The 20,510-nt window shown below is 40.5% G+C and overlaps 1 protein-coding gene across 3 annotated transcripts in view; it reads left to right on the plus strand.

Moving 5' to 3' along the window:
- The window catches only part of LOC103178332 (cAMP-specific 3',5'-cyclic phosphodiesterase 7B), a 118,528-nt gene extending 108,663 nt beyond the window's left edge, over positions 1 to 9,865 (plus strand). For 2 of the 3 annotated variants that reach the window (XM_042333287.1, XM_007893012.2), the window contains 4 exons: positions 1,979 to 2,123; positions 3,429 to 3,525; positions 6,972 to 7,052; positions 8,337 to 9,864. In XM_042333287.1, the coding sequence (XP_042189221.1) occupies positions 1,979 to 2,123; positions 3,429 to 3,525; positions 6,972 to 7,052; positions 8,337 to 8,548 (535 nt within the window). In that variant the 3' untranslated portion in view covers positions 8,549 to 9,864. Of the gene's footprint in view, positions 1 to 1,978; positions 2,124 to 3,428; positions 3,526 to 6,971; positions 7,053 to 8,336 lie in introns of all 3 variants that reach the window. The other variant, XM_042333288.1, reaches the window with a different exon arrangement.
- Positions 9,866 to 20,510: the final 10,645 nt, after the last annotated feature.

The raw sequence follows: 20,510 nt of genomic DNA on the forward strand, positions 1-20,510 counted from the left end.
AGACTCTTCAGATTTCTATCTTGAATACATCCAGTCATGGCTTTTACCTTTAGTAACCTGGCCTAGCATAGGAACTCAGTAATGTGGAGGCCTGGAGGTGTAAATATGTCAACAACAACTTGCATTTATATAGTGCCCTTCATGCGGGGTGGTGTCCCAGACCACTTGACCGTGGCGGAGTCTGATACCGAGCCAGGGGGAGAGTGGGGTGGTGACCATACGCACAATTAAAGAAAGGTCTTTAGACGGGACTTGAGGTGGGAATGGAGGGGGCAAGGCAGAGAGATTGATGGAGAGACTTCCATAGTTTCGGGGCATAGTGGATAAAGGCACGGCCACCAACGGTGGAACAGATAGGACAAGGGGCAAACAGGATACCAGAGCTAGCCGAGCGGAGGCAGGTAGGGAGGAGCGAGGGTATAAAGGGATTTGAAAACGAGTAAAAGGATCTTGAAATCGATCTGCTTGGTTATTGAGAGCCAGTGGAGCCTGGCAAGGACAGGTGTGATTGGGGTACGGAGTTTAGTGCAGGTGAGTTTTAGATTAATTGAATTTTGTGTATGGTGGAGCTGGAGAGACCAGAGAGGAGGGCATTATAAAAGTCCAGCCAGGAAGTGACAAAGGCGTGGACGAGGATTTTGGCTGTGTTGGTTGTGAGGTAAGGATGGAGGTGGGCAATGCGATGGAGGTGGAAAAAAGCGTTCCTGACCAGGGAACGGATGTGGGGTAGAAAAGAATGCTGGGGATCGAAACTTACACCTAAGTTGCACAAGGATTCAGAGAGTCTTGAGGGTGAGCCTGGGGAGGTTGAGGAGTTCAGACCCATAGGAGAGAAGACGTTGATGGGAGGCAAAGAGTATGGCTTCTGTCTTGTTGACATTCAGCTACAGGAAATTTGCGCTCATCCAGGCCTTGATGTCTGTCAAACAAGCTGACAGGACATCAGGGGACTGGAAGTCACAGCTGGAGAAGTAGATTTGGGTGTCTTCTGCATACTTGTCTGTGGATGACAGCTTCGAGAGGGAGCATATAGATAAGGAAAAGAAGGGAGCCAAGGATAGAGCTTTGGAGCCCGCAAGTGACTAGGCGGGGGCAGGAGAAAAAAACATTTACCGAGGTGTATTGTTGTTAAGTAGGACTTGAAGCATATGAGTGCGGTCCCACTAAGGTGGGGGAGGAGGAGAGGTGTTGGAGGAGGATGGCGTGATCAACTGTCTCGAACATGGTGGAGAGGTCCAGATGAATGAGGAGGCAGAGGGAGCCCCGGTCACAGAGGGAGAGGACGGCATTTGTTGCTTTGATGAGTGCTGTCTCTATGCTGTGGGCAGGGCGAAAACCAGATTGGGGGGTTCGCATTGAGAGTGGAGGGAGAGTTATGAGTGAAGTTGATTTGCAATGACGCGTTCCAAAGCTTTGGTCAGAAAGGGCAGGTTTGAGATGGGTCTGAAGTTTGTGAGGTTGGAGGGATTGAGGGTAGGTTTTTTAAGGAGAGAAGTGATGATAGTGGCTTTGAGAGGTGGTGCAAGAGACCCTGCGGAGAGGAAATGATTTATATTGTCAGCCAGCTGTGGGCAGAGGAAGGGGAGTTGAATGACCAGAAGCTGGGTGGAGAGGGGTTGAGGCAGCAGGTGGTGGTCTTCTTATGGGTGATGGGGGAAAGGGAGGAGGGAAAGATGGGGGCGAAGGAGTGTAGGGTGTGGGTCGTGCTAGGGGGAAGAGAGTGATGAAGGCTGGGGGTGGCGGGTGGTAAGCGACATGGAGGGGAGAAGGAGGAAGCAGCCAGGTGGATGTTATCTATCTTAAAAATCTATCTTAGTGTCCCAGCGCTCATTCATTAATGCAGTGTCTCAGTGTCTCAGTGGACTGTGCCACCATACCTATGCCTACTCCTCTAATCTGTTTGCTTGTAAGGTGAAATGTACATTAAAAAAAAAGACCACATCATGTAGATTATTTCTCTGCTCTATTTTTGTTACAGACAAGACGTTGAGCAGCAGTTGGGTTCCCTCATTCTGGCTACGGATATTAACCGACAGAATGAGTTTCTTACGAGAATGAAAGCTCACTCGGACAATAGGGATTTATCACTAGAGGATGCAAATCATAGACACTTCATACTGCAGGTAGGTTAATAATGATGTAAACACCAATGAACAACCCAACCACTTCGGTTCTGGAATGCTAAAAGGAGAACTGCAGTCTTAATTGGCATTCGCATTCTATCCCATCACTTTACTAATAGAAACCTATTCCTCATTTCACAATATTCAATCAAGAAAAACTGGAAAAACACTAACCTCCACCTCCTCTTTAGGTTTTAATCCAAATGTGGATTACATAGCATTCAGATGGAAACAGATATTGTGTAAAACACACAAAGGGGTTTTGTTGACATTAGGGGCTGATATTTTGTTTCTTGATTAAGAAAACCAGAAGTTCATCTTATTGATGTGTGGGATCACCGTTCTGGCCCGATGTACTTTTGTAGGGGAATTCCTGTCAGTGTAATGTGTGTGACAAACTTCTAGTTAAATCATTTAAATCTAAATTATGTTAGTTATCCATATTAATAGAAGACTCCAATAACTATGTAAGGCTTGATGGGAGACTCACAAAGTCTATCCCTCTCAAAAGGGGGAGTGGGGGTTTGGATAGATTGTCTGCTGTTACCCACCTTATTCGATGAATTGGAGAGGATGGACTTAGTGTGTCTGTACCTGGCATTTCTGATAGAAGTGCAAAGCTTCTATTTCCAGATGATATTATGCTGTTAGCAGACTCACTTGGGAATCTCGCGCACTATAATTCATTTCTTGAACACTGGGCCACTCAGTGGGACATGATGATGGGTGCCTTCAAGCGCGGTATTATAGCTTTGTATGGCTCGAAAGGGGACCTTGAAGCTATACATTGGAAGATACGAGGAGCATCAGTCCCAATTGTTGATTCGTATCAGTATCTGGAAGAGACAAACTTTTGCTTGGACACCGCCCAGTGGGTCTGTGCTGAGAAGAGGCAAAGGGCATTCTGGTCATTCCCGTCTCTCTTCAATGATGGCAAAGTCTCATGCAGGTTAACCTTATGGCATATAACACCTGCATCCAAAGAATTCTCCTTCAGTGATCTGAGCTTCTGGGCATGCAGTGGAGGGGTTTCCTTCAGCCCATTTGCAAATTCCACGAACAGGCAGTGAGGTGGATTTTTGGAAAAAAAGGAAGTGGCTACAGGGAGCTGGAACTTTGCCTGGTTTAGATACTCATCAGAGTGGTGTTGGGTTTCTGCAACAAGCTGACCAAAAACTAGATTTTTAAGTGTATAATTCCCAGGAAAATAAAAGAAAGGAAATGTGTGTAACTTTGCTGCATTCCAGTATCAGCATGAAGAATTTAGAATTGTTTTTCAATTGAGTTTCTGATGTTGCTTTTCAGATTGCACTGAAGTGCGCAGATATCTGTAATCCTTGTCGAGTCTGGGAAATGAGCAAGCAGTGGAGTGAGAAGGTCTGTGAGGAATTCTACAGACAAGGTTAGTGAGGCCAGGCTTATCTCTTTCTGGCTCTCCACCCATCTCTTTAAGGAAAAGGTCTGAAACAAGAACATAGCCACTCATTACTTGTAAGGTGACATTACAGCTCCAAGATGCTGTGCTGCATGTCTTTAAGAATCCAGTGAAAGCCACTAAGGCCTTCGAAACTAACCAACTTTGACAAATTGTCAAAGGCAAAACCTGACAAACAGGAAGGAAATACAGTAATCACTTGAAGTTTAACTGGTGGGTCACGTACTCCAATACTTCACTGCTACCAATTACAATACTTTCGGTTTCCTGGAGGAAAAAACAAATCAAGGTTTAGAAATTTACACTGGAAGATTATAGGAATCAGTGAAATATTTGGGCGGTTGCTATTTTTCTGCTCTCTAAATCACCAGATCATGTTCTGGGATATCTATCTGCATCTTTGATATGTCAAATGGTACAAAGATCATTTTTTTTTGTATTCTGTGTTGTGTGCTATTAATGAAGCATCACTAATATCCAAATGTGTTCTGCATGTCATTTTCCTATTATTGCAATCACAAATTTGACATGATTCATCTCCAGCAGAGAACAGGCTATCTTCCAGGTTAATTCTCTCTTAAATTGAGAATTTCCACAGAGCTGTGTAGTTGGACTCCTTTTCTGGCCACAAAATCGACAATCATTCCATTTTCAAAACAATTGCTCCATTTTTATTGCTTATAGTTCCCCCAGGTCTGCTTTGTATGCATACAATAGAGCTGAAAAACGTACTCAGTGAGAAAATGGCAGCATAAATATTGCCTCAACCTTAAAAAACTCGTCTTGGGTGTAAAGTTTGCCTCCTGAAACAAACCACCAGTGTACATTGCATCAACATCTGAGAACTCAGCTCGAACCACAAGTCAATCCTGGAGCCTCAGAGAAAAATATATACAGTGGACCTTGCAGGAGAAACACTTTTACCCCAATGTTTTTATTTTGGAGCTTTGACACCCCATTTATGCTGCTACATTTCAGACAACCTGTTTTTCAATCAAGAAGTTGACCTTAAGGAAGTAGAAAATTAAAGGCAAGGAAAGCTTTGTTTGCATTTGTTAATTCCAAACATTATTTTATCAATGCATGTATCTGATAACCAAAAAATTCAAAGTACAATACAGCAACTAGAAATTGCAATGATTCATATGAAAAGAGAGTCATAAAAACAAATATCAATGCTCATAATAAAACATAGTTGCCATTGTCCAGTGGATAAAGTATCCCCTAGATTTTCATTTTTCTTAAATTATTCTAAATATGCTTGATAAGTAGCCTATAGTAACCGACAGATTCAAACACAATTTCAGGTAGTGTGAGCTATGGGTGATTGATCAAAACTATTTTACATTCATTCACCAAAGCAAGATTTTTTAAAAAATTCTTATGAAAAAAGAGCCATTTAAACACATTTATTGTTCTTTAAAATAACCAGTAGTAGAAAACACATTTGAAAATAAGGAAATACATTTATTGCAACTGAACACAAAAGCAAATTCAATGCAAAGGTGGTTTAAAACAGATAATAATAATAATAAAATAATAGTAATCCTTGTACTTGATATAGCGCATTATCACTCTTCGAGGCGTCTCAAAGCACTTCACAGAATATACTGTGAAGTGAATTGACTTTATATTTTGTGGGCGAAATGCGGTAGCCAATTGCGCACAGCAGATTACAGATGTGCTTGTTACAGATGCTGTAGAAAACACAATGGTCCCCTTGCTGTTAGTCCAGAGTTGTATAAAGTAATTGGTATAGTTGGATTGAATTACTGGAGTTTTATTGGATTACCTTCAGGGACTTGAAGCGAAATTTCACAGAATTTTATCATCTTTGAATTTTTTATTGTTGTTATCTCACTCCAGAGACTAAACAAGTTGGGTACACTCTACAATAAGTCAGATTGTTAATGGTCTGTGGAAGGAACACACATATTTTCTTAATGCTCGGTCAGATTATTGTTCAAGGCTTGTATAACTCAACCCACTTAAGATAATTAATGCAATCAAATTGCTGCGAACCTTTCGACAATAGCAGATTCAGGGAAATTGCAGTCTAACTGGGCTGGCTAATTTTTCTTACGTTTCAACTTAAAAAACCTAAGTAGGGAGCCAAGTATCCAACTAATTGTGTTGCAGTTAGGCCTGAACGAGTTAATTAATCTGTTTTAAATCTATAGCTGAGCACCTTAATGTTGCAGTGTTTTGTGGCTCCACCAAGTAATTGTAATACTGATGCAATTCCTTTGGTTGCTTTGCCCAAATTCAATTGAATTTGATCTCAATCCTGTTGGTGTAGGCTGAATTAGTGACAATCGCCTATCTACAAAGGGAAGGAAAATCTACTGATTCATTCCATTACCTTTCCTCCATCCATTTAGCTTTTGACTCTATACCATTGGTGGAAGTTGTGGGCAGATGGAGGGGAAAGCAGGGGGCTTCATTCCTTGAAAAAGCATTCACAAACACAGAAGTAGGTAGATCAGCCCATTGTTACGCATTTTTTCTAAATTACTTTTTTTTATTAATCCGACTTTCCAGCTTTCCATCGTATTACTTAATGTTTTTACTGCTCAGGTGCTTATTAGGTTTCATTTTGAACGATTCCAATAATTCAACCTCAACAGCCACTTGAGGTAATGAATTCTTAATCCTAACAGTCTTCTGAATGAAGAAATTCCTTTCTCCTATTTTTTTCAGCAAACAATCCTGCAACTATGCCCCTTGACACCAATTCCCCAACTAAAGGAAATAGATTTTCCTTATTTATTCCTTACTTATTCCTTTTTGTAACTAGGAGGGCCACACCTAACAGAGCAAACAAGTGTCTTACGTGAAAATATCACTAGAAGCTGGAAAATGTATGAGTAGGTAATGGATTCATTCATCAGATTTATCCTGTCACACTCGTCTTTGGACTCTGCCTTGTGGATCTGCTGGGAAACGTCTGCCGTGTCTGTCTACAGTTTGCTTTATTTAATTATACCTCAGAGTATTACTAAGGAATCATCCTGTTCAGACAGAAGCATGTATCTGGATAATATTGCTTATGTTTCATTGCTGCATAAAAGCTCCTGGTAATTCTGTTGCAAATTATTTCCTTGTAGACTTGCAGTAATTATGTTGGAATTATTCATTTCTTAACAAGATGGAGTCAACATCTGAACTGTTAGAAATTGTCAGTACAAAACTATCTTAATACACAATTTAACTCCTCGTCCCTATTATCATCTGATTATTAATAGATATAAGAACTAATTAGAATGATTTCAAAGCAATAATTGCTCTGATATCCATTGTATTTCACTGCCTCTGCCTTCCATTAAGATCTTGTGCTTTACAGCACACCCAACTAGTACCAATGATCTGAGAATCCACTGTTCTTCTTTAATCTATTAATTATTTTCTTTCAGGTGATCTAGAGCATCGGTTGCATCTTGAAATTAGCCCACTGTGCAATCAACAGAAAGACAGCATTCCCAGCATACAAATAGGTACTGTACCATTAAACTGATGCTTATTTGGGGATTAGGGTTAAGGAAACAGGTTTGGACAGGAGCAGAGAAGATACCACAAAGAGCTGCTTGGGGAAAACACACAATTGGAGCTTCCCACCCAATATTTTTAATATTTTTCATATTTTTTCTATCTTTCAACATAAAAGTCTCAGAAATGGTTTTGATATTTCAATATTCAAATCTTTTGAATTTTTTAAAATTTAATGCTGCTAAAGCTCCTTCTTTGAAGGTACAATCTGCTTTGGTGGATATCATCAGACATTCACCTCTGTCTATCGTACACAGATGACTAAAAACTGTATCTTTTCATTATGTATTAATAATTGGATTTCCCAATTTATGATAGGCTGTGTAAACGTTACTATTCTTTTATCCTTTTTTTCTGTCAGTCTTTCCTCCCTCCCTCGAGGCACTTTTGACTCCTTTTACTGGGGTATGGTTCTACACGTGCTAGGCTCCCTCTGGTACCTTACTTTAATAGCCTTCATTCAGTATGGACTTTGGCAATGAGCATTACCCAGCTATTTGACTGTGGCAGTTATTACACCAACCAAGCCTGATTCTGTCCTCACCTGAATACTACATGCACCTTCCAGCAGGGAAATAGCAATCTGTCGCAAGAGGTCCTGCTGACTTCTTCTCCCTAACTCTGGGGGAGCTGAATCCAAGCATTCAACTACTGTGCTCAGCCTCCATCAACACAGCCTGAGATTTAAACCCATGTCCTTTGATTGTCTCTGAGGAGGTGCTTTTATCCACTAGACCTCTGGGGAAGCTTTATTCTTCACCTTTGTGAACGTTTTCAATTTTTTCAAATTATTAAAAATATAACTCTCACATTTGATATGGCACTTTATCATGTTGTCCAGAGCTTATCAAAGCTCTTCACAGATGCACTCTAAAGTGATATAATTGTGAATTTTGTGGGCGAATGGAGCAGCTAATTTTTGTGAACAGCAATGTCCACCACACAGTCATTGAATGAGTGATCAATTTTCTTCGAGGGATTGTTGGCCAAGACACTGGGAGAAACTCCCTTCTCTTTCTAAGCAGTGTCACGGGATCCTTCAAATTAAAATTTTGTGTTAAGTGGCACCAGAACCCAAGCAATTATCTGACATGTGGTCTCGGCCAGTATGGAGCTTATATATCGAGAGCTAGGAGTAAGATTTTGAAAATACAACCTTTTTGTTTGACTAGTTTTCTTTAGTAATTTGTATTCGATAAAAATGCATTCACTTTTCTAATTGCTTGATTTAGGTTTCATGAGCTTCATTGTGGAGCCCTTATTTGTGGAATGGTCACGGTTTACTGAAAACACTCCTTTGACCATAACTATGATGAACAATCTGCGAAAGAATAAAGGAACGTGGCGAGGACTGCTTCTCAAGCAGCATAGCAATAGTGAGGACAATGCCGCCCAAACAAATGAGGACAAAATCAGAACTTCTCTTGAAGTTGATCACTCATAATCTAAAAGAAATCGTTCCAAAGTGATAGCGTTGTGTATTCTTCATACAGGTCATTTTCTCCCATTTCTCAAAAACAAATACTGGAATGTGCCAGAAAATGGACTTAGGAATTTTTGCCAGAGAATAGATTGTTGTAAAATAAGTGAAGAGCAAGATTTGATGGAAAGCGATACCGAGATCCTTGACCTGTCTTTTTGGAAAATGTACTCCACTTATAATTAATTACCTCAGAAACTCTACAACTACAACTGAAGGAGTAATGGTTGGAACAAAAAAGACTTCACTAGGTTTGGAAACGTTCTCCAGGTGCAAAGCCAAAATATGGTTCAAAGGCATTTATCTAAAGTTGTACTCCTGGGGTAAGGAATCATACGAACTAAGAGTAATTGTTGAAGGGCAAGGAAGAGAGAATGAATTGAAGTCCAATGTTAAATACAACTCAGCATGGATTGTGGCCTTGGCCATGACTGGTGATTGCTGAAGAACGTACTACTTGACTGCCCTGCATTTGGGCTGCACAACAACCATTAACCATTCTTAAAACACCAGCTTGGACTGAACTCAGTGAATCAGGGTTTTCTGAGTGCGCATTGAGAACAAAATGTTTTTTTGAATGAGAACCAAACTTTTTCATTTTTGTATCTTTTGCATCAGAACGTGGAATGTGGCATTCAGAACTGGATTAGAAACCGACCGGGATTCTACATTTTTAAAAGTTTTTCTGTGAAGTTACAGTAAATGAGGTTAAAATGTAGAAATTAATGTAAATACGATCAGCTACAAATGTACACAGTAACTTGTTTCTTTCTGTCTCGCTTCCGCAAATGTACACAAAACACTTTATTCGAGAGAGCAAACAAAAGATCGGTACCTTTATAACTCTGTGATGAAACCAGTTGTTTCACTGTGAGGAATAAATACCACTGGTATTAAAAGAAGCCAAAAATAGAAACTTAGAACAAATGTAAATAGCTATTTTAATTGTAATACACTGGTTTGTTCATATAAAGCCTTAACATGATGCATACATTTGTCACATTTTTTACTGTTTTTAATACTTAAGCATAAACATCCTTTGTATTCAGCTCCAATATAACTGCCTTCATCATTATCAATCACAGCAAGCTTTATCGCCGTTACAATAATTTTGCCAATAAGTGTGTAACCGGGGCACCTTCACACATGAAGCTTCACAAACATTCCATTTTTAATTTTACACTATTACAACTTTATTTTAAATAAAAGTTCATAAGTAAATCAAAGGGAGTATTCCCCTTCACTACACTCAGAAGTAACAGTTTTTTTTAATTCTCAGTTTATTTTAAGACATTTTGATACAGATTTACAAAATACAGTACAAAATTACATTTGTATAGCGTCTTTCAGGTTCGAAGGACGTCCCAGGGCGCTTGATTTGTTCCAAGATGTCAACTAAAATCTGGGAAATGTGTGTTTTGATTTAAAATATATACATTAAATAGCCCAGCTCTGAATGCCTTGCTATCACAACCCATGAAAATCAGTAACAGAGGGAAATGGGACTGCATTTACAGAGCACTTATGGAAATTTTACTTGTATAATTCCATTGACAGTGAAAGGGAATCACACAACAATATTTTCAGAAATGCTTAAAATGATGCAGGCTTCTCTTTAAAAAATTAAAGAAAAAAACAGTTTGTTCAACTTTAGATTTACATAGCAACGGCAGACCCCACCATTCAAATTTCTGTAAATAATTTGTTTCAAAATTATTACTTCTACAAATCATATGTACACCTGAACTTTAATGAACATACAGAATAAAATATTTTGATTTAGAGGTTAGTAGGTTCTTACAGTATGTTTTCTGTAACCTATGTAAACAAGCCTTATACTTGTATGATAGTACAGTTTTAATGTAAACTTTGTCTGATGCTGAAAATTTGTGAGGAATATATTCTGTGAAATATTGCTGTGACTGCCAATGCAGTGTTGCCAAGGATTATTATTGTCATTTCTAGAATCTGAATTTTAACCAAGTAAACAACCTTGTATTTTAAGAATTCAAGATGTTGGACTGCAACAACTAATCACAATTGGAAGCCTTTTTTTGTAAATGTAATTGCTGTGTTTTCCCTTGATGAAGTACATAGATGTGCAAAAATATATAGATTTAACTGATTAACAGTGACTTATACCAGTTACAAAGGTGTCAATGTGTAAGGAATCTGCAGTTAATTTCTTTGGGTACTTCAAAGTCTAAATGCCCAGTAACCGGCCACAACCCTTGGACTTTAGTCAGTGTGGCTGCAAGCTTTAAATTATTTTTCATTTCTGTCTTACATCCAACAGCTGGACATGAAAATGGCTGATCCCACTTGAAGTTCCAAACATTTGTGGATTGGGTGCTTGTAGATGCTATTTCGAGATTGGGTGACAAACATAACTTAATTAAAAGGTAGTCGGACAACTAGCCTTAATGGCCTAGACAAACTGAAATTCCAGATTAGAGATCTTGAGACAGCTTTGTAACCACTTAGATGAACGCCTACACAATTGATATTTATTCAACCAACATAATTCCAGGATAGATATCAGGTTCCTCAATAGGTTTGGGGTAAAATATGTCATACACAAAGAACAACATAGTACAGATTCACAGGAAATATGAGCAAATGATATTATTGGTTTCAGCTTCACATGGAAGATAATACAATGCAGCCCCATTATAACATGTTTCTTTACAGCATATGTTTGGTTATAATAGTTGCAGCATGGACCCCATTTGCAGTGCAGCTGGCTTGCTCACTTCCCACACACCAGTTACCTCTTGAACTAATGGCCAACTTAAGTGCTTTAGGAAATCCTCCTGATTTGAAAGATGCCATATAAATGCAGATTGTATTGTATTGCAACTTCTGGGACATTAGGTTATAACCAACCTAACTTCCTGAGTGACGTAGAAACACAGAAAGCCATTCCAGCAGAGATCTGATGACCCAGAAGTTGGCTATTTCAGTTTCCCACACAAATAAAGGCTGACTTCTGGGTGATCGGGTCACCGCCAACATGATTTCCTGCGTTTTCTTCACGTGCAACATTGAGGAAGTGACGACCTGATCGCCTGGAAGTCAAATGTTTTTTAGCGTGGGAATCAGCAATTACACACTTGCAGAGTGAAACCAGCTATAATGCTTCAGTTTTTATGGATCCTATCTACCACAAAACAGAAGCCTGACATTTGTAAACATTTTTCTCACTAATGGAAAAAAAATCCTCAAATACCTTTCAAGAAGCTACTAATCTCTTAGTGGTTAACTGCATCACTAATGCAGGATTGAGCCGTAAGTCAAAAGTTTGCATCCCTAGCCCGATCTTGGGAGCTGACTTTGTCCAGAGGAATAACAGATATGTGGCTTTAATAATTCTGAGCTGGGTCGGAGAGAAGATCATGATTGCACAAATGTTATCAATTAACCCTCCTGGCCCTGTGTACAGTAATAATAATCCTTGCATTTGATGTAGCACCTTATGTCTTTGAGAGGTCTCAAAGCACTTCATAGAATACACTATAAAGTGAATCGACAGTATATTTTGTGGGCGAAATGTGGTAGCCAATTGCACACAGCAGTGTCCCACAAACAGTCGTGGATTGAGTGAAGGGATTATTACCCCCAAAAAACGATCTACCAATCGTCTAACTACCGGGTTCCTACTTGCTGCTTGGTGCGTGGAGTAAGGAAACTTGCCCAACGTTTCGCCCTGCCCGGGAATCAAACCCAGATCTTCTCGTTTATGAGGCGAGTGTTCTAACCGCTATGCTACAGGACACCACAAGGATCAAACATCTGTATTAAATTTAAAAATTCCTAATAAGAATTACTAGGCGATTATACCATTCTCAATGCCAGAATCTGTGAAACAGGGTCATGCATTCAGTTCTGGCTCCTGACTGGATCACAGCTTTCGCCTGCAAGTTAGTGTTTTGTTGCTGAACAAAATCAGAAAACTAAATAGCCATCGCATTTGGTATAGTGGGAATGTATCAAAGTGGTTCACAAAGTTTCTTTAAATTGATTTTTGCAGAAAACATGACAGCTAATTTGTATGTAGGAGAGTCCCACACTCGTGTCCCATAAACACACATGTCTCTTCCCCCCCATGATTTTTCTAATTAACAGGCTAATGCTACGATCCATGAGTTCAACCATTTGGCTTCACAGACATAGTGTTAAGAATGGTGTGGAGGAGAGGTCCATCATCTGGTTCATCTGGATAATTCCTTGGATGAATCAGAAGAGGAGATCTGCTGCTCCTTGTGGAGTAAAGGTAACGAGTTAAACACTGTTACTCAATAAACATATATAGCATTTGCATAGCACCTTTTACATATTCCCAGTTTTTAACCTTTGAACAGACATGCAATAAATCATTTCGCGCACCACAGCTGCTTCCCCATTTGCATTACGAATTTCGATGATGAAACTAAGATTTCTACCTGCAGTAAACAGTGGGTATTTTTTACCTATGGTACATGGCAAGTAATTGCAATCCATTACCACAGAGATGAATTGAACTGGCATCTACGTCAGTTCAAAGTGAATAATTTTAGAAAACTGTATCTGAAACTACCATTTCAGTCGTCAAATTCAAGTACAAAGAATTCTGATTCAAGCAATTTGCTGCCACACCTGCCTGTTCTGGAAAATGATGGCAGATAGTACTGTACAGTTAGTCTTCTTACAGTCAAGGCCATTTTAAGCAACTTATTTTGCCTTTTCTTTAAATTCTGGGCTTCATAGTGTTCCACAAAATGGATAACATTTTAAGAAGTGCTTACATCAACACTTATTGTATCTTGGCAGATGTACACAAGATTCTACACAAGTCACAGAGATAGCAAAAAGCACTCGGCCTGTGCTGTTGTGGATTTTTTTTGTCTGAAAAAATGTGTCCAACAGGAAGACATAGATAGATTAGTGGAGTGGGCACATAAATGGCAAATGAATTCAATATAGGTTCAATGTAGGACTGTGCCTTTGGTCACCTTCTTCCCCCTGCCCCTGGCTCGGCCCTGGGATCCGTGACTGTGAGGCACTCTGAGACGCTGTCTGGCGTGGAGGGTGCTATATAAATCCAAGTTGTTGTTAACTGCAAGGTAGCGAATTTTGAGCTCAAGCACAAAGAAAAGATGTATCCCCTAAATAGTAACATTCTTAATGAATTATTAGAGCATCAAGACCTTGGAGTACAGATACATAGATATTTAAAGATGGAACCTATAAAAATGACCAAAAGAAACCTATAAGATTCTTACGGGTCTTGACAGGATAGATGCCGTGAGACTGTTTCTCTTGGTTGGAGAATATAAAACTAGGGATCATAATCTGAAGATTAAGGGGCAGGCTTTTCGAACTGAGTTGGAGAAACATTTCTTCATTCAGAGGGTAGTGAATTTGGTGGAATTCTCTACCCCAGAAGGCTGTGGATAACAATAATAATAATAATCCTTGCATTTGATTTAGCGCTTTTCACGTCTTCTAGATGTCTCAAAGCGCTTCACAGAATATGCTGCAAAGTGAATTGACCGTATATTTGTGGGCGGAACGCGGCAGCCAATTGCACACAGCAGTGTCCCACAAACAGTCGTGGAAATTTCACAAACAGACAATCAGGAAAGTAAGCAGGATCCTGCTGCTTCCAAGGTTGGTTTGCTGCAGGGAAGACCTGGCAGAGGATCTAGCCTGGAAGGTCTGGAGATATTTAATATCTGGCGCAAGATTCCTCTATCGTTCAGGACAAGGTTGAGAACTGAACATATTCAAGACTGAGGTTGATAGATATCTCAAGGATAGAGGGATTAAGGGATATGGGGATAGGGCGGGTAAATGGAATTAGGTTAGAAGATCAGCCATGATCTTATTAAATGGCGGGGCAGTCTCGAGGGGCCGAATGGCCTACTCCTGCTCGTACATCTTATGGTCTTATGGATTGCAAGAAGTCTGTGAAAATACAGTCAAACCTGTTAAAGTAACCTCCTCTATTCAGCAACCACCTGCTGTGAACAACCACCCTGCAACAATCCCGATTGATTTTCTATAATGAACCACTTCTATTCTGTAACCACCTGTATAACACACGTGTTTTTGGCGCCTTTTTTTTTGCCCTGTCGGTGTTCAGAAACCCTTTTCAGTGGAGGTTCTAAGTGAATATAAGTGCACTTACTGGTAATGCATTACCAATTTCTACAGGCTCATGTGTAGATTCCCACTAAAGTCCTAGCACATATGTTGAGCTGCCTGCATGATTCCCACAGCTTCCCGCCTCACCGATGAGTGAGAGTTGGCAAATGTGCTAGGAATCTAGCGGAAAGTTTTGCACCTTGGGATTTTGTTTTAAATTTTCTCAGGCCCGGTCAACAAATCCTTACTCGAGGTCACATTTACATAAAGGCCACTTTGGTCTAGTCCCCTGAGTGGTTGCTAAAAACAGGTTTGACTGTATTTTTATATTTAGGGACACCAAATCAAGCAAAAGATTAGCTAGACTGGAATTTGGAGTATTGTGTCTAGTTTGGGCATCTTCACCATATCCACAAAGCTGGTACAGTGGACATTCACTAGGAGAACTCCAGGGATAACAAGTCACAGGTTTATTTAGCGACTTAAGCAATTGGAACAATTTTCACTGGAGCAGAGAAGTGGGTTAAAGTGGGGAATGTAATAAAGCTTTTCAAAATGTTCAATAGTTTTGATCAGATAAATAAGCAGGGGACAGAGGAGGGGGAGTTGAGTGACCATGTGGTGGGGTCGTGGTAGCAGATGGTGGACTTTGTACTTGGTATTCGATGTTAGGATCAAGGGTGCTTGAGAGGGTGCATAGAGGAGGTGATGGGTGGTGAAGAACAGTGCTTTATCAGTGTGTAGAGAATGCCTAAAATAAAGGAGACTCTTTCACTCTGCTGCATCTTTTTGATCTACGTTGCAAGAGTAAAGCGCTCACAGAATATACTGCAAAGTAAATTGACTATATATTTTGTGGGCGAAAACTCCTGAATTTTCTCCTGAACATACACATAACTGTACAACTTAATACCCAAGATCAACTTTTACCTTCAAAAAATATTGGGTGTTTTTTTAGGGGGAGGGGAGTTATTTTTCTTGAAAAATAATATCTGAAACATCAATTTTGCCAGATGTAAAGTTTATAACATGTTTGGCATATCTTTGAGATTTTATGAGCTTGCATGTTTAGACTTTACAGTCTATTCTGTGAAGCGCTTTGAGACGTCGAGAAGACGTGAAAAGCGAATATCAAATGCAAGGATTATTATTTATTATTATTACAATGATTGTCATACATTTCATGCCTCTGAGCTCTTTGAATGAGCTTAAATATTACACTAATATTAATATTGGTACAATTCAACAAAAATTTGCTGCCATTTTAAACACTTTCACCCTGCCTTGCAATCCAATGCAACACTCCCTCTACAGTTACATCACTCCTTCCATAACCTCTAACCCCCATCAACATAACCCTTCACCTTCCCCTGACTGGAACCTCCTGTCTTTTCAATCATTATATCATGTGATGAGGAGTTTGAGGACTATGCCCTAGGTGTGCATTTGGTAGTTTCACTTTGATCTTGACTTCTACATATTTTTAATGTTTTGCAATGAAATCTAAGCACGGTATATTCTGGTACATATTTCTGAAATTCATGGGCAGTCCACTCCACTGAATTTAAAAGGCAATATTTGTAGAGCGGTAATGAGGATACTGTAATTCTCTGGGGTTAATGACTGATAAACTAATGCTAATTGTTGGTAAAACAAGCCGTAGACATGTAATCTGGCATTGCAGGAGGAGGCAAGGGATGTCAACATCCGTCAGCTAACAGGGCAAACATTTTAAATGAGCTTCCCACTGTGGCAGTGAGTAGAGAGTGGGAAGAATCTTGTGACTCCTCAGAGATCAACGTGCATAAAACTAGCAAAACAAAGAAGATTGATCAAGTTCATCTTTAATAGGTAGGGAACAAAAGCAGTTGAAGGGAAATTTGTTTTAAGAAAATAATTTTGGAAGTTAAAACAATGCCTTTTTATTTAAATTGTGTTCGATTTTGAAAAATGCTACAATTCTTGGAGGAAGTTTTTTTATATAAGCAAGAAAATTCTTCAAATGAAAGTTTTGCTGACCTCCCTGCTGAACTCTTCAGCTCTTCCCTACACAAACTGCAGACCATCCAGAACTCTGCAGCCCGGGTCCTTTCCTGTACTGGATCCCGTGAGCCCATCACCCCCATCTTCACTCGGCTCTTTTGGCTTCCCATCCCCCAGCAGATTAAATTCTAAATTCTCGTATTCACTTCAAATGCCTCCACCCCAACCAACTTCTGCAACCACCTGTGACACTACTGTTCCAGTTGCTCCTTCTGCTCAGGAAACACCAGCCTATTTCATGACCTTCTCCTTCTTCACTCCACCATCAATGGATGAGCCTTCAGCTATTCTGTCCACACTCTGAAACTCTGTCCTAGCCTTGCCCCTTCTCTACCCACCTTGACTTATCTCTTCAACTGTGCTTTTGACCACCCCCCTACCAGCCCCCCACCCATCTGCCTACCTACTTTCTCAGTACTACCTACAGGTATACAAGATTGTAATTGAAATTGGGAAAGTAAATTCAAATCAAATAGAACGAATGGCCTTCTGTGTGCAAACATCTCTTGTGTTATAAATCCAAATATCCTACTTTCACAAAAGGCAATTCTTCTGTAATGAATATTCCATTAGTGTAATGGTACGTATAATCCCAGTGCCTTGGGACGTCCTCCCAATGTGAATGGCGCTATACAAATGTAATTTTGTAGTGTATTGTATTGTAATTTCTGAAGAATAAAATGACAGCCATTAGTTAAATTGCAAGTTAGGAGGTAGCTCACAAAAACATTTTTTTTAAGGCTTTGACTTCATGCTTCTTTACTTCAATCAACCATTGCACTCTAGTGGTACCAGATAAAATTACTCCTCTTAAAACTTTTTTGCAATGTTTTCACAAATAAGGTAGCTTCGTCAGTATTACTTTAAGATATAGATTGCAGCTCCCCCATTGGTCTAGTGGGTAGATTACATCTAATACTAGGCCAGAGAGATCAGAAGGAACAGTTCAATTGAGTTTACGCTGAGTTGGCAGATAATAATCAATTTAATAATTCTTGCATTTAATACAGCACAATATTACATCGCCTACACATTACTTCACAGGAAGTACCACTTTACACACAGCGCCCTATAAATAACAATGAAGTGAATGACTAATTTTACCTGAGGGATTGTTAGCCAGGACACCAGGAGAAAATCCCTCCTCTTTTTGAATAGCTAGGGAAGCACTTCAGGCCTCTGTGTTGGGTAAAGTCAGCCAGTGTCCTGCTCCTAATTAGTTTCTAATGACTCCCATTTAGTCTATGCTGTTTGTTTGTTAATTTGGAAGGCATTGTTGCAGGTCAACTTCGGTCAAATCTCTTCTTCCTCGAGCCCCTGTAGTCTGGTTTCCGCCCAGCACACAGCACCGAGACAGCGCTTGTCAAAGTCAACAATGACATTCTCTCTATCTGTGATCAGGGCTCCCTCTGCCTCCTTGTCCTCCTGGATCTCTCTGCTGTGTTTGACACAGTCGACCACGCCATCCTCCTCCACTGCCTCTCCTTCCTCATCCTCCTTAGGGGGAGTGCACTTGCATGGTTCGAGACCTACTAAACCAACCGCCTCCATTTCACCTCGGCAAATGGTTTCTCCTCCCGGCCCCACCCAGTCACTTGTGGGGTACCCCAGGGTTCCATCCTTGACCCTCTTCTTTTCCTTATCTATATGGTCCCCTGGGCAATGCCATCCACAGACACGGGGTAAACTTCCACATGTATGCGGATGACACACAAAGCTGTTTTACCTCCTCCAGTACCAATTCCAGGTCCTCCGATGTTCTATCAGCTTGTCTGGCAGACATCAGGGCCTGGATGAGTGTAAACTTCCTGCAGCTGAATGTTTACAAGATGGAAGCCATACTCCTTGGCTCCCATCAACGTCTTCACTCCTGCAGATCTAAACTCCTCAACCTCCCTGGGCTCTCCCTCAGACTCACCGAACCAGTGCGCAATCTACGCGTCCGGTTTGACCTCCAGCTGTCCTTCCTCCCCACATCCGGTCCCTGACCAGGACCGCCTTCTTCCACCTGTCATATTGCCTGCCTCTGACTGTACTTTCCCCCAAATGCAGCTGAAACCCTCGTGCATGCGTTTGTCACCTCCCGCCTGGATTACTCACTAGTTGCACTATTCAAAAGATCCAGCTCATTCAGAACTCTGCCGCATACTGACCCGGACCAAACTCACCGCACAGAACGACTTCAAGATCCTCACACTCGTGTTTAAATCCCTTCACTCTCTGGCACCTCCCTACCTCTCCGACCTCCTCACTCCCCAATCCACCACCCGGCACCTCCGCGTGACTGTCACCAGCCTCCTGCTCATTCCTCGCATCCTCCGCCCCACCATCGGAGGTTGTTCTTTCAGCCACTACACCCCAAAACTCTGGAACACTCTCCCTCAATCCCACCGCCTTGCCCCTACTCTCCCCTTTTTCAAGTGCAGCCTGAAAACCTTCTTCGACCATGCTTACGGTCACCTCCCCCCTCCCACCAGCTCCGCCATTGTTAAGTGCTCTGAGATGCTGCCCTGTATGGAGGGCGCTATATACATGCAAGTTGTTGTGAAATGTTTTCAGTCTAAGGGAGAAAATTGGCAAGGAAAACGCCCTGAGATTTTCAAAAATACAGAACACATAATTAAAGTATCCCCCAAGGCCTTCAATGCAGTTGCTTTATGAATCGTCTCGGTTGCATCATGTTAGAGGAGCATAATTTATCAAGCTACAGAATTGCTTGGGGGTGAAAGTACCTGTCAAGACATTAAATGTGTACACTCACACCCTTTTTTGAAACCAAGATTAATCATCCTCCTCACTTCTGGCTCTGGCCTCCTCAACTTTCCTAGCCTCGCTCTCTAAAACTCACTAAGCTAGTGGACAACCTTGACAATCGATTCAATCCTCAATACTCACTGATGCTCAATGCACATCACCCACTTTACTTGCACCAACAATTGGTGGTTGAGCTTTCCAATTTTGTGCCCTTAACCTCTGGAACACTCTTCCTCTCTATCCGTCGTTATGTCCTGTCTTAAAATTTACCTCTTTGACTAGCCTTTTATGTACCCGCGTTCGCCCACAAATGTACAGTCAATTCACTTTACAGTGTGTTCTGTGAAGCGCTTTGGGACGTCCTCCCGATGTGAAAAGCGCTATATCAAATGCAAGGATTATTATTATTAGCCTGTGGTCACCTCACTCTTCACATCCCATCTATGCTCGGTGTCCATCCCTATCACTGTAAGGAGCTCCAAGACATTATCTATGAAGGGTGCTGTATAATTACAGGCTGTTATTGTAACAAAGACTGGACATGGTGACGAGAAAGAAATTTATTAAACAAAGCAATAAAACAAGATTCATTTACATTGACAAATGGATTTTACAATTCAAATTTACGAAAGAACAAATATCAGGACTGCACTCAGTATCTGGGGATTTGTCCTTATTTCATAGACAGATCAAGTGAAGACACCACCAGTTACTGAGTTTAAATTCAAAGCAAAATAAAAAATTCACAGTGCTTATTTTGTGCCACCAGAAACAAAATGATTCTGCCATTTTTGCTCAGCTGAAAACCCTTTTATGTACCACACGTGCACCCTTACATTCAGTAATTAATCTCTTAAAGCTGCCACTTTTTACTTTACAAGCCTTAGCCCCCCCACCTACACACACATTACATATTTTTCCAACATTCATTAACTATAACTATTCCATAACAGAGGATACGTCTCAATTTTAAAAGAAGTCTCCCCAAAAAGGCAATAACAGA

The sequence above is a fragment of the Callorhinchus milii genome, unplaced genomic scaffold, assembly GCF_018977255.1.
Source record: "Callorhinchus milii isolate IMCB2004 unplaced genomic scaffold, IMCB_Cmil_1.0 Scaffold3, whole genome shotgun sequence".
NCBI classification, from domain to species: domain Eukaryota; kingdom Metazoa; phylum Chordata; class Chondrichthyes; order Chimaeriformes; family Callorhinchidae; genus Callorhinchus; species Callorhinchus milii.